Source organism: Polyergus mexicanus, unplaced genomic scaffold, assembly GCF_030449975.1.
Source record: "Polyergus mexicanus isolate NDT 795.1 unplaced genomic scaffold, iyPolMexi1.0 SCAF_285, whole genome shotgun sequence".
NCBI classification, from domain to species: domain Eukaryota; kingdom Metazoa; phylum Arthropoda; class Insecta; order Hymenoptera; family Formicidae; genus Polyergus; species Polyergus mexicanus.
The window spans coordinates 472-15,085 of NW_027223605.1; the positions used below are offsets into that span (position 1 = coordinate 472).

The 14,614-nt window shown below is 32.4% G+C and overlaps 1 protein-coding gene across 1 annotated transcript; it reads left to right on the plus strand.

Moving 5' to 3' along the window:
- Nucleotides 1-345: 345 nt before the first annotated feature.
- LOC138944584 (transcription factor SPT20 homolog) lies at nt 346-7,224 on the plus strand (the record flags this gene model as incomplete). Its single annotated transcript, XM_070315404.1, has 3 exons — nt 346-1,129; nt 1,196-1,504; nt 6,303-7,224. Coding segments are annotated over 3 exons (1,555 nt in total), but the record flags the coding sequence as incomplete, so codon positions are not given.
- Nucleotides 7,225-14,614: the final 7,390 nt, after the last annotated feature.

Sequence of the window (14,614 nt, forward strand, 5' to 3'; positions counted from 1 at the left end):
ATTCAGGCCCATGAATTACATAGCGCTATTTCTGCATGTAAAAAAATTAGTCAAAAATCGTTTTTTGGGTGAGCATATGCCTGTAAACTGCTTCTTATCGAATAGTGTGGGTCTGCGTGATTATATTCAATTCGGCGCACGGTTGCGAACGTATGCCTGTCTAAAGAACGGCACTGATAAAGTAACATTTATTTAATAATTCCTCTTTTATTAAACATCATAGAAAAAAATTAATTTAACACTTTTGGACTCTTTTTTTCATTAAGAAATAATGCTACATAATTCGTATAAGCGAATATGATACATCTTGTGTGTGTGTGTGTGTATATATATATAATTTTATAGGAAAGAGCAGCGTAAAACTGAAGGAAAAGCTGTTGATGAACATCCTAGTTCCACTGAACATTCCATTAATACCAATGTAGAAGTGGCAGTTAGCGCAATAACAACATCAGACATTTCTAGCACTGAAACTGCCGTCTCGGGAGATGCATCACTTGTAACTTCTTCTATTACATCAACAAATATAACAAATACAGATCGTGATTATGTTGCGATGGAAACGAAACCACAACTTACTCCAATAACTATGGTGAAAAAAACATCCACTATTGGAGGAAAACCGGTTGCTATAGTTAAAACGAATGCCACACAAAGTCTCCTACAATCAAATCAACATAATTTTCCACATCATCAAATTCAAGTATCTACATCCGCTGGTCTGCAAACTATTCGTCTGGCCGGACATTCTGTGTTGCAATCTGCGCAACAACCTATTTCTGCTAGTAGTAGTTCTAATGTAACGAACGGAACTACAACGAATTTGACGACAATATTGCCATGTACAAAAATGCAAAATCAGCAACAGCAACCAACTATAGTAACGAATCAAGCAGGGAAAAGTATTTTACAAACTACTAATATGAAACAACAACAATCGCAACAACAACCACATGTCTTACCAGGCAAAACTCTCTTAGCATCACAAATTAAATTAGTTAGTTCAAGTCAAATTAAATCATTACTCACAGGCCATAGTCTTCAGGGTCAGACTATATTTATCAAACAATCCTCATCATCAAATAATCAATCACAACAACAATTACAACAACAGCAACAACAACAAAAGGTATCTTTACAAATAAGTTACACTATCATGTTAATTGATCTTATTTTAATTTTATTTTAATATCAGCAACAACAGCAGCAACTTCAACAACAGCGTGCTGTCTCTAGTCAACAGCAACCTATACAGCAGACTCCGGGAATGCAACGTATAATTGCGCAAATCGGAGGAAAACCGATTGCCGTGCAAATACAACAATCACCCCATCAACAACAGCAGCAACAGAAAATACTGGCGAAAGTTTTAACAAACAGCAGTGGAGGACAGATTATCTCCGTCGAAAGTTTGCTCACTCAGAAAGGATTGAAATTGGCTACTACTGGTCATGCAAATCAACTTAATAGACAGGGCAAACAAGTTATACAAGCTCAATACCAGGTAAACACATTTTACATACTATACACATACGCGCGCGCTTTTTTATATAAAATATTTTTCTATAAAACATATTTTAGAATTAATTTACAGTTGATTTTTAAAGGCTTATCTTCTTTGAGTGCATGTGCGTGCACATGCATGCATATGTATAAATATCTTTACAAAAAATATTTAAAATAAGTTGCCAAATTCAAGCACTTGTGTAAAAATTGTTAAAGTGATTCTTTAATGTACATTTTATTTTTCCAAAACATAGTTGTATAAACAAGTATTGTTTTAATGTATACATTATTGTTTAAATCTATCTTTTCTATAAAAATAATATGAAAAAAGTGCATCAATTGGGATTAAAAATTAGACACATTATAAAGTTTAATTCTTTTATTATACATACATATTATATATTTTAATATTAAAATTGTTATATTTAATAACGCATAATACGATTGTACATTTTACTAACAATAAGATATTTGTATACATTGTATATGTGTATTTTTTAATATAGATATACAGAGTGTCATAATATGTGATAATAATCATATCTCGCGTGCAGGTAGAGCAAGTGAAATCAAGGAGAAAAATTCTTTATTATTTTGCTTTATTATTTCAATTAATTAACAAAGATCGTCCAATTTGTGCGGGTATAAATGCAGTGAAAAGGGATAGCCTAGATTGATATGTAATTACTAGGACTCGAGAATCCAGCGTTATGTACTGCTTATGTACGTAACCGTTGTTTTTTGTAAAGCGTTTCACTCAAAACTTTGTCGCGCATCTAGCAACCACATGCTTTTTCACCGCGCACTTATACTCGCGCGAATTGGTCGTTTTTTTAATAAATTTCTCAATAATTAGTACAAAAATCGCAAAATGATAAAGGAGTTCTCCTTGGTTTCACTTGCTCTACCTGCACGCAAAAGATGATACGATTATTATTGGACACCCTGTATATACAACTCATAAACATAGGGCGTGTTTAGGAGACACAACCGTTGAGCATCGTCTTGTAAACACGATGATTTATTGGTTCTAGAAATAAGAACCAATCACGTTCGAGTGCTACTCAACGGTTGTCTCTCCTGGGCGTACCCATAACTACAAGATATTTTCAAAAAAAGTATTTCTCGAAGCATAAATCAAACTGAATTCTATTGTGAGCTTAGAATAGTTGCTTACAAAAGCTATTTGTGTTAACGCACGGAGAGATATGTATAATTTTTTTATGACAATGTGAATACTTCGACACAATAAAAGTTGTAGCGTTGTTCGAAACGAATATAACGATGTATGATTTAATGTAAATATTTTGCACATTATACGAGTTTTTTATCAGCTTAAGCTTAAAATATCGCGGACGACGTCTCTTTTCATTTTTGACCCTACGATATGGTCAATTTCCGATTCGAGTATTATGATCAAATGACAACATGACATACATCAATCTCTAACGCATGAGTCAGAAGTTGATCATATCGCAGGACCGAAAATGAAAAGATGGACGTCGCTCGCGATATTTTAAGCCGATAAAACTTGTATAATATATAAAATATATAAAATAAAAAATATATAAATATATAAAATATAAAATTTTTAATTATACATCATTATATTCGTTTTAAATAGCGCTGTAACTTTTATTGTGTCGAAATAGTCACATTGTCATAAAAAACATATGCATACCTCTCCGTTTCTTAATGCAGATAGCTTTAAAGAACTACTATGCTCACAATAGAATTCAATTTGAATCATTTTGATATATATTTGTTATGATCTATCTCTTTTAGTTGAAAAGATAAAAGTGGCCACTTTTGGTGGGACACCCTGTATATGAGTTGTATTTACATACAAGCATATTAAAAAATATATATATAAATGTTCACTAAAATACACAATTATATCATGCGTTATTACATAATAATCAACATTAAAAAACATAGTATAAAAGAATTAAATTCCATAGTATATAATTTTTATTCTGAATAAAACAAATCCAAGCTATCGGTTAAGCCTATTAATAACTCGATTGGCCTAGCCATCATTGAGATCCGATAATCTAAGGTATTCGCAACTGAGCGGTTTGCGTATAGAGATATGGTCTGCCTTGCAATTGCTACGCGTGACTTTTTTTAGATGCGCGATTTACCGGAAATAAGTTGGCGCTGGAAGTTCATATTTTTTAATAATTAATAGCTCAAACTTGCTCTTTAATTGCTCCGTCAGAATCCACAATTGCTCCCCTTTTAAAATTAATAGTTTTTGAAATATTTACAAAAAACGTAAAATTTATTATTTTTACTCAAAAACATATTTCCAATAGTTTTCTGCAACTATATCCAGTATGAAACGATTGCTCTTTAATTACTTCATATTGCTCCATCATTATTTTCATGATTTATTGCATTTTTTATCGAAAATTAACAAATTAATCGTTTCCAAAGCGACGCCATTGCCACCTATCGGAACTATATAGCTCAACCAACGGCGAGAATATTCAAATATAATATAGCAGCTCTATTGTTTATAACTATATCTCAAAGAGTTTAAACAACGTTCTTTATTGATTTTTTGGTAGAATAATTGCACCTCGCTTGCTCTATTATGATATTCGCGATCGCTCCACTTGTATAATTAATTTTTTATGATATAACAAAAAAACTAATCATTTTCTTGTAGAAATATATTTTTTGTAGTCTACTGCTCAAGTATATCCAACATAAAATGATTGTTCCTTAATTGCTTCATATTTAAGATCTTCTTAAGTCCGTATCAGACTACGCATTGAAGATTAAGATTCAAGATTCAAAATTGAAATTTGATCAATCAGGATAAAAGGAACTAAAACTTTTTTGTCCTGATTGATCAAATTTCAATCTCAATGCATAAATCTGATACGGGCTTAAGGCATTTGCTAGTCCTTGAGCAATGCATATAGTTTTTGATGTTATACTGCGTACTTTTTTAAAGTAATTAACATTAAATTTGTCGGGCGTAGCGATTGGCTATCGAATAGAGAATTTCTAGAGTCTCTATCGAAATTCTAAGAATTCTCCATCTGATTGCCAATTGATATATCCGACACACAAACATTTTGTCGTATGAATATAATATCAGTCTTAAAGCTCGAATCAGACATTCAAGATTGAGATCGAAGATTGAAGATTGAAATTTGATCAATCAAGATAAAGAAATTTTAGTTCCTCTCTCTCTCTCTCTCTCTCTCTCTTTTATTCTAATTAGTCAAATTCAAATCTTTAATCTTTAATTTTCAATCTATAGTCTGATATGGACTTAAGACCATTGCACGTAAAAAAAGTTTTAGTCATAATTGTAAGGCCGTAATCAAATCGACCAATCACAGTTCAAACATTCATATTACATTTTAGAATGCTTGATTGTGATTGGTTGATTTGCTAACGGCCTTACGATTACGACTAAAACTTTTGAACGTGCAATGGCCTTAATGTGTTGAAACATGTTTGGCCCTGTCTAAGGACGGCAACGAACAACACGTAAAGCTAAGTATCAGACTAGGGATTGAAAATGAAAAACTCAAGATTAAAGATTGGAATTTGACTAATCAGAACAAAAAGGATTAAAATTTCTTTGTTCTGATTGGTCAAATTTCAATCTTGAATCTTGAATCTCAATCTTCAATGCATAGTCTGATATGGGCTTAAGACGACCTTAAATATGAAGCAATTAACGAGCAATCGTTTTATATTGAATATATTTGTAATAGACTACGAAAAAAAGGGTTTTTACAAGAAAATGATTAATTTTTTGCTAATATATCATAAAAAGATTAATTATACAAGTGGAGCGATCGCGAATATCATAATAGAGCAAGCGAGGTGCAATTATTCTACCAAAAAATCAATAAAGAACGTTGTTTAAACTCTTTGAAATATAGTTATAAACAATAGAGCTGCTATATTATATTTGAATATTCTCGCCGTTGGTTGAGCTATATAGTTCCGATAGGCGGCCGATAGGTGGCAATGGCGTCGCTTTGGAAACGATTAATTTGTTAATTTTCGATAAAAAATGCAATAAATCATGAAAATAATGATGGAACAATATGGAGTAATTAAAGAGCAATTGTTTCATGTTGGATATAGTTGCAGAAAACTCTTGGAAATATGTTTTTGAGTAAAAATAATAAATTTTACGTTTCTTGTAAATATTTCAAAAACTATTAATTTTAAAAGGGGAGCAATTGTGGATTCTGACGGAGCAATTAAGGAGCAATCGTTTGAGCTATTATTTATTAAAAAATATGCACTTCCATCATCAACTTATTTCCGGTGCGCGATTTAGCTCCAGACACTACCGTATCTTCCGATGATAAATATATTTATTAACAAAAACAAAACAATTTTAATAATAATTAAAAAACTGCAATATTAAGCAACAGAGTGTGAAAGATATAATGTTGTAATAACATATTATTATACTAACAACGAAAATAATATTAATAGTAAATAAATGAGAAAAATACCGTGATCAATCAAATTTAATTAGATTTAATATATTAAGATTCGAATTATATATTAATCTTTAAAAAAATATTATTAAGAAGTCAAATATATTGATAACAAATGTTGGCTCTAAAAACAATTATATTTGATATTTCTTGTTATTGAAGATAGAAAGATATTAAATAGAGAATTTTATTATCAAGAATTAGGAAATTAAAATTAAACAAGAAATTATATCATCTATATATATTTGGTATCACCTATATATATGTTGTATAAATTTGATAATACTTTTTTTATAATGCATGTATTTATAGGTGGTATCACAAGCGCAAGCATCTTCTAGTCCATCAAAAATAATAACAGTGACACAACATCAGCAATCTCCACCTCAACAACCTCAGACTCTTCGCATGGTCACTGCTCAACTTGCTGGAAAACCTATTGTTTTAGCTAGCGGTAACAAGAACGTCGGCGTTGCAGTGAACACTAGTGGTGGAAATGTAGTATTAGGAAAGCAATCAACTTCTCAGCCACAGCAACAGCAACAACAACAACAAACGCAACAACCGATTATCTTGCCAAGTCAGTTGCTTAATATCAAAACATTGCATGGACTCAAAGTAATTCCTACTCCAACCGGGCTGAAAGCCACGAGTGGTGCTGTATACGCACGAGTTATTGCTCCTACGACAATAGCCTCCACACAAGCTATGTCCAATCAGCAACAGACTCTTCAAACGCAATCGCCGAGGAATACTTCGTACAACACACCTTGATAGGATTGATGTTCATACTTATATAAACTAATTAACGCTGTTTTTTTTTACTGTTTGTATGTTATGCAATCACATATTTTAAATTGAAAACGCTTTAAAGGATCCCATTATTATACATATTCAATAAATATAATATTGTGTGATTACATATTGCACTTTAGTTTGATAACTATATTATGTAATATCCATAAGATTGAACATAATAAAAAGGAATATATAACAAAAATATATACTAGTAAAGATTAGTGTTTATAAATTATTAATTAGTTAAATCAATCAATTTAATATCAAATAAATCAATGTTAGTAAAACTGACTTTTGTAGTATTCACACACACATACACATATTAAGTGATCTTCGATTGTAATGTCAGAAGCAACAAAAATAATGCAAACAATTTGCGCAACTCACACACACTCACACAGATAAATCATTTTTCCAGATACTTGTTCAAATACAATAAATATATAAACAGATCTTGCTTTTTTATAATTATCTGATATATGTTTGTAATTTGATTTTTAATAAATTAAATGATTCATTTTGCATGTATATGAACTATATGTATGTGTGTCCAGTTGGCATTTGTATGCATTCAATGGATGCTTTCCATTTACGGTACGTACCCAGTCAGCCAGGTCTGTTCTAACAGATATTGCCAAGTGCTTGCTACAAATTATTGTCAGCAAAAAGGCTACAAATTTGGTACAAGAGTTGTTATTACCGATTAAGCTGGCAGATTGCCGGCAAGAATCAAGCAAAGCTTGCTAACATAACTACACAGCAAATTGGCGGCAGAAACCGAGCAAAGCTTGCTGACATGACTGACATCAGATTGTCGGCAAAAACTGAGCAAGATCTAGAGTGCGCAATCTGATGGCAAATTGGCAGCAAATACCGAACAAAATCTGCAGCTTATTACAAAGTATTATAAAATAGTTCAGTCGCTTATCGCTATGCGGCGCGTTATTCATTATCTATACCCGTATTCAAATTCTTGTCATGAGTGTATATAAAGCCTACAAAATGCTAATAATATTATAATATATATATTTCTATCAGTTCAATTTTTGACATAATTCTTATACAGGAAATTCAGATATTGAATTGATTTTTGGCAAATCGGACAGATAATTGTTCGATTTTCACTTATTCAAACAATTTCTGTCCAAAAAGATCTTTAATTTTATAAATTAAGTTATTTGAATTTACCTATATGTTTTAACATATTAATATATGATTTTATATAATATGTCTAATTATCTAATGGTCATTTTATGACCAAAACTTATCATCATTTTGTTACTTAGGGTTAAGGCTTTAAATCTATTTAAATATATACTTTTATATGAATGGCCAAAAGCTGCAGAATTTGTTCGGTTTTTGCTGACTATCTGCTATCAGATTGTCTTGCGCAGATCTTGCTCGATTTTTGCCATCAATTTGACATCAAATCATGTCAAGCTTTGCTCGGTTTTTGCCGTCAATTTGCTGTCAGGTTATGTCAACAAGCTTTGTCACCAAAACACAAGCTTAATGCGGACACAGATGGCACTGGATTTGTTACCAAGTTTTGAGCGAATTTGATGCCAATTTGGCAACAATTTGTTATCAAATTGCTTACTGGGGTATTGCGGAACGATAGCGGAACCAATCACGAGTCATTATTTCAAATGATTCGCGTCTGGGACTTCGTACGGTCAAGAGCTCTGTGGTTTCCCTCATAACCTTCTTACGACTGCATAGTGTGCTGGAATTTTTTCTCGCGGGTTATTTAATTCCTTTTGTTCTCTTTAGCTTTTGCAATTGTGTTATCTTATTATTTAAATTATCTTTTTCTTTTATATTTTGTGTTTGATATGCAGGAGGTTCACAGGCCTCCTGCACATCCGAGTCGGGAAAAAGTGAACATCACGGGTGACGACATATTTCAGTTTCTCTTGATGAATGGAATTTCTTTGAGAATCCACGTATTCGTTCAAGATCGAGATCTCCTCTTCGGGGTGATCAAGATTCTGTTTGCGCTTTTAAAGATTATAAAGATTTTCTCAATACTGAAAGTAAGGATATCAGCCCATCTAAGATGCCTAGCAATAAAGGTAAACGTAAATGCAAAGAGAAATTATTAATTAACAATATTGAAGGAATCTCAGATTTCTCTCCCCTTTTTAATCGTTTCCGTTCCGTCTCTTTAGACTCTATATCATCTACTAAAATTAATGATAATTCCAATAACTCTAAGTCCCATATCAGACTACGCATTGAAAATTGAAGATTGAAGATCAAAGATTGGAATTTGACTAATCAGGATAAAAAGAACTAAAATTTCTTTATTTCTTATTCTTATATTATTCTGATTGGTCAAATTTCAATCTTGAATCTTCAACCTCAATATTCAATGCATAGTCTGATACGGACTTAAGTCATCGTCTTTGAATAAAAATTCTCAAATTGCATTTGATATGCCTATCATTGATATGTCGTTTGATGACTCTCCAAAGCATGATAGAGGGAAAAAACATATTAATAACGAAAGCTTAGAGTCTGTTTCAAAAATCCCCTCTGCCCCTCTTCCTCCGTCTAAAAAAAGCAGAATAACCGAAAACAGTTACCGACACAAATACCTTCCCCCTTATATTGTGCATATTCAGCATGATGACCCTAATAATAGCGGCCCTATCCATCCTATGATGATTAGCAAACTTATTAATAATCTAATTAAAAAAGATATCAAATAAAAAAAATGAAATAAAAAAGATAAGGTAAAAACAAAATCCTTGTTGAATTCAACTCTCCAGATTCAGCTAATAATGTTATTGATTACCCAGTTTTAAAAGATAAACATCTCACGGCATTTATCCCTTCATTCCGTGTTATGCGCGTTGAGATTATCAGAGATATTCCTACGGACATTGAAATTGATGATTTTGCTTCTTTTTTAGAAACTTCGGCTAAAATTTTGTCTATTCAACGTCTTAATCGCAAAATTAAAATTGAAGGTGAAACTAAATTCGTGCCGTGTAAGACGATTCTTGTTAAATTTGAGGGTCAACTTCTACCATCTGTAGTATCTCTTTTTAAAATTAGACTTCCAATCCATCCTTTTATTCCGTGTACAATTATGTTATAACTACTACCGATTTGGACACATTAGTACTAACTGTGAAGGAAAACCTAGATACCTTCGTTGCGGCGATACTAAACATAACTCCAATGAAGAATGTCCGCGTATACAACAAACTCCTATCTGTTGTAATTGTGGTGGCGAGCATCTTCTTACTCTCTCCATCTGCCCTTCTTACATTAAGCAGAAACAAATTAATACTCTTGCTTCTATTGAAAATATTCCTCTTATAGAAGCGCGTGCAAGAGTTAGCAATGGTGTTCCTTTACGTGCCACTAATAAGCTACCTCAAAAGGATTTTCCTTTTTTACCTCATCGCAATCATGATAGCTTTCATCCGTCTTCATTCCCTTATAATAAAACTCATGCTAATTCGCCTCCGTTTTTTAGCGATTCTAATCCTTATGATATTGTCTCGTCGATGTCCAACCAAGATGACTGCAGCAACCCTCTCCCTTCATCCTACACAGAAACCTTGAGAAGACCTTCTAGAGTTCATCATATTAATAATGCAAACCCAAATCGGAAAGATGGTAATAATCATGAATCTTTACCGGGATCTTCTCTTCGTCAAAATAATTCCACCCGTCATATAATATCTCGCAATTCAGGACATCAACCAAGTTTTAGAAATATCCATAATTCCTATCTTTATTCTCCTAATGGTAGGTATGAAAATTTTAATTTTTATCCTCAGTATATACATAGCTTTGAAAACTCTTCTTTTTCGCATTTAACTTCTTCTCCTTCTTCCCCTTTTTCTCACCCATACGGCTCCTCTCCTCTTGAAAAGTACCCCCCTTTTTACTCTCCATCGTTCAGTTATGGTAATCCCTCTCAAAACTCTTTCCCATCTTTTTTCTCTTCTAACTCATCTGGAGGATGTTTCTCTACGGGGGATTTTCCTAATGCTCAACACAACTCTAACTATGTTACTGTTAATGAACTTCAGTTTGTAAATACTCTTACAGTTATATTAAATCAACTTGCAGGTAGTATTCTTGCTTTGCTCAAGAACTCTCACAATCAGCTTAGTGAAGGACTTCAATACATTTGTAATACTCTTCGAGAATTTAATACAAAATAAATAATGAACTGTGTCTCTGATATGGCTGCCTCTACTGTATTGGGATGTAGTTTTATCTATTGGAACTGCGCAGAGAAGCTCTTAGTAAAAAATCGGAAATTGAAAAAATGACTGAATCTTATGTTATCATATTAGCTGAAACCTGCCTTACTCCTCTCCGTAACTTCCGGATTTGAATGTTTTAGGAATGATTGCACTAAACCAGGTATGAGAGAATTGGCAGTTCTTGTTAAAAATTCTATTATCTTTTCTATACTTGATCTGACTGGACTTTAGGACCAGTCTGTGGAAGCAATTGCTTTGCGTTTGTTCACTCGTCAGGGTGAATTTGCTGTTGTCGGGGCTTATCAACATCCTAATGTTTCTACTTCTTCTCGTTCTATTCGAAATCTTTTTAATCTTATTAATTTATTTAAGCTTTCTTTAATTCTTGGTGATTTTAATGCCCATCACTCTCTTTGGGGAGCCCAAACTCACAATGTTATTGGTAATATAATTGCTGATTTTCTTGATGATTATAATATGATACTTTTAAACCCGAACACTCCAACTTTCTTTTCTCATCCTTTACGCTCTCCCTCATTGACTACGTTTACACGTCACCCCTAGTCGGGTTTAATACATCCGTAGTTCTATGGCTGGCCAATCACAGCTATTTCTCTGAAGAATGGAATGACTGTGATTGGCCAGCCTTAGAACTACGGATGTATTAAACCCGATTAAGGATGCCATGTAACAGAGCTCATTAATAGATCTTGCTGTTGCTTCATCGAGTGCAGCTCCTTTATGCGATTGCAATATTTTTGATGATTCGCTTGGCAGTGATCACTTTCCGGTAAATGTATATTTTAATTGTCTAATTAATATTCAGAGCATCTTTTCACATAAATTTAAAATTTCTAAGAATCAATGGTTGCAAATCTCCATGGAATTGGAACGTGATCCTCAAATTGTTTGTGATTCGGTATTAAATTTGGGGGATAACCATCCTATTGACCAATATAATTATTTCTTTAATTATCTTATAGGTATATTACTTAATAAATATTCTTCTGTTCCCAAAGTATCTCATAATAAAAAATTTCGGCTCTCTAATAGCATTAGGATTGATCCCCCTCCGGCCCTTTGATGGTCTAAAGAGTGTTCGGAGGCTATGAGAAAGAGGAAGCAATTGTGTTTATTGTACAGACATTCTCCCACCGTTGAAAATTATAACTTGTATTGTCAGGAAATTTATAATTGCAGGAAAATTCTAAGGAATACCAAAAGATTAAGCTGGAAATCATTTTGCTCTAGTTTAAATGCTCGAACCCCCACTCCCGATATTTGGAAAATGCTTAAGAAATTTCGCAACCGACGACTTATTTCATACTATGATTCTTTCAATAATATTGGTAATTATGCTAACGGTAATTTAATTATTATGGATACAATTAATCGAATCTGTCCTCCATCTTGCTCTCTTCAGAATGCTTTTGAATCGGATAAAGAAACTTTTTACATTAGTCCACATGCCTGGATGCATTCCTCTTTTGTATATAAAGAGTTTGAAACTGTATTAAATTCGGTTAAATTATCTTCTAATTCAGATCTTGACAAATTTGATTATAGATCTTTAAAGGTCCTTTCATATGAATTAAAAATTCTTCTTCTAAGAATTATTAATAATCTATTTACTGAGTGTAAATTTCCAGCGGAGTGGTTCCATTCTTTGGTTTATCTTATTCCTATTGCTTTTACTTCATGTGTATTTAAATCTTTAGAGAAACTTATTTTTAACAGATTATATTGGTACATTGAGTCGAATAATATTCTTCCAGAATTTCAATATGGTTTCAGAAAGTTTAAATCCTGTCAAAATAATTTAACTATTCTAATTGTTAACATGTTTTCAGGATTCTTAAATAATTGTGTCACAATCGCAATTTTCATAGATGTTAAGGGGGCTTTTGATAATGTTCTTCCACATCTCTTAATTATTAATGATTTAAAAGAGCTTAAACTCCCTCCCAAAATCATTAAATTTATCGAAAATCTTATTTTATTGAGAACGGTGCAATTTGTAGTTTTAGGGCCAGTTTTCTGATCCTCTGTTATCTCGTAAAGGAACACCTCAAGGCTCAGTACTTAGCCTTACCTTGTTTAATTTATATTTTAGGAAAATTTCTTCTTGTTTACACTAAGATACTTCAATTTGCAGATGATATTGTTATTTATTCAACATTGTTAAACATTGACAAAGCGCATAAATCTGTTGAGCTCTCTCTCTATTTAATATTGATTTATTTTTACAATCCAAAGGGCTTGATATTTCTCCACACAAAACGCAAATGATGATATTTTCGCGTCATAATATTCTTCCTACTACATATCCCATTTCTCTTAATAGCTCTATTATTAAACCATCCTTAACTGTGAGGTTTCTAGGTGTACTTTTTGATCCTAAACTTACCGGAAATAATCATATGGATTATATTATTAATAAATCTAAGAAAATTCTTCAAATTATATCAGCCCTACGTGTATGGTGGAGTTCTCATCCTCAACTCCTGCTCACTGTATATCGTTTACTACTTTATAAGAAGCTCCATTGAATATACCTGTCAAATATTTGCCCTTAAAGATACCACTCGTTTTCATAAATTAAAACCTATTCAAAACAAAGCGATACGATTGAATCTTGGATATCGTATTTCTATTCCTATAAATGTTATATTTGCGGAAGCTAAAGAACCTCCATTTGCTTTTCGATTTTGTTACCTTACTTCTAAATTTTTTATTAAAATTTTTTCAATTTCTGATCATCCAGTTGTAAACTGTCTTGAAGTTCTTTCTGATGCTATCATTAATAATCCTAATAACTTTGAATATCTTTCTTCAAATTTTCCGGCACTCGATCTTTTTCGTCAGCTGTCTCCTTATAAGCAGCCTATATATAAATTTATTTTCCTTCCTCAATATCAACACTCCTATCATTTCTCTTATTTTGCCCCTGAAATAATCTATTCTCATCAAGATTTTTTAAATTTGTTGAATCAATTACCTAAACAATACGCTCAAAACCTTTTTATGCAAGCTTTTGATAAATTTACCACGAGATCAGTAGTTTTTTACACGGATGGATCTAAAATGGAAAATGGCGAATATGTTGGTTCTGCCTGTTTCTCCCCCCAACCTGTAATTCAGTTAATAGTTAATGTATAAAATTTCACTTTATGCCTCCATCTTCTCTGCGGAAGCTTGGGCTGTATATAATGCTATTTTACTTTTATTTGATATTTTTCTGATGCAACTATTATCACTGATTCTATGAGTGTTTTAAAGGCGGTTCAGGGAACTATTCCTAAAAAAGGCAATTATTTAATCCCTCTTATTAAGGCAAAACTTAAAATGCCGCGCGATCGACAAATTTATATCCGATTTATCTGGGTTCCGTCTCATAAGGGAATTCATGGTAATGAAAGAACTGATGAACTTGCCAAATTAGCAATCAAAGAAGATATGACTATTAATTTTAAGATTCCTTTTTCTGATCTCTTTTCTATCCCCAAAAGAAAATTAGATTTTGATTTTGACAAATATTTGGAGCATTGGGCACGATTTAAAGGCGTTGAGTACTCTGCGTTGATACCACTGCTT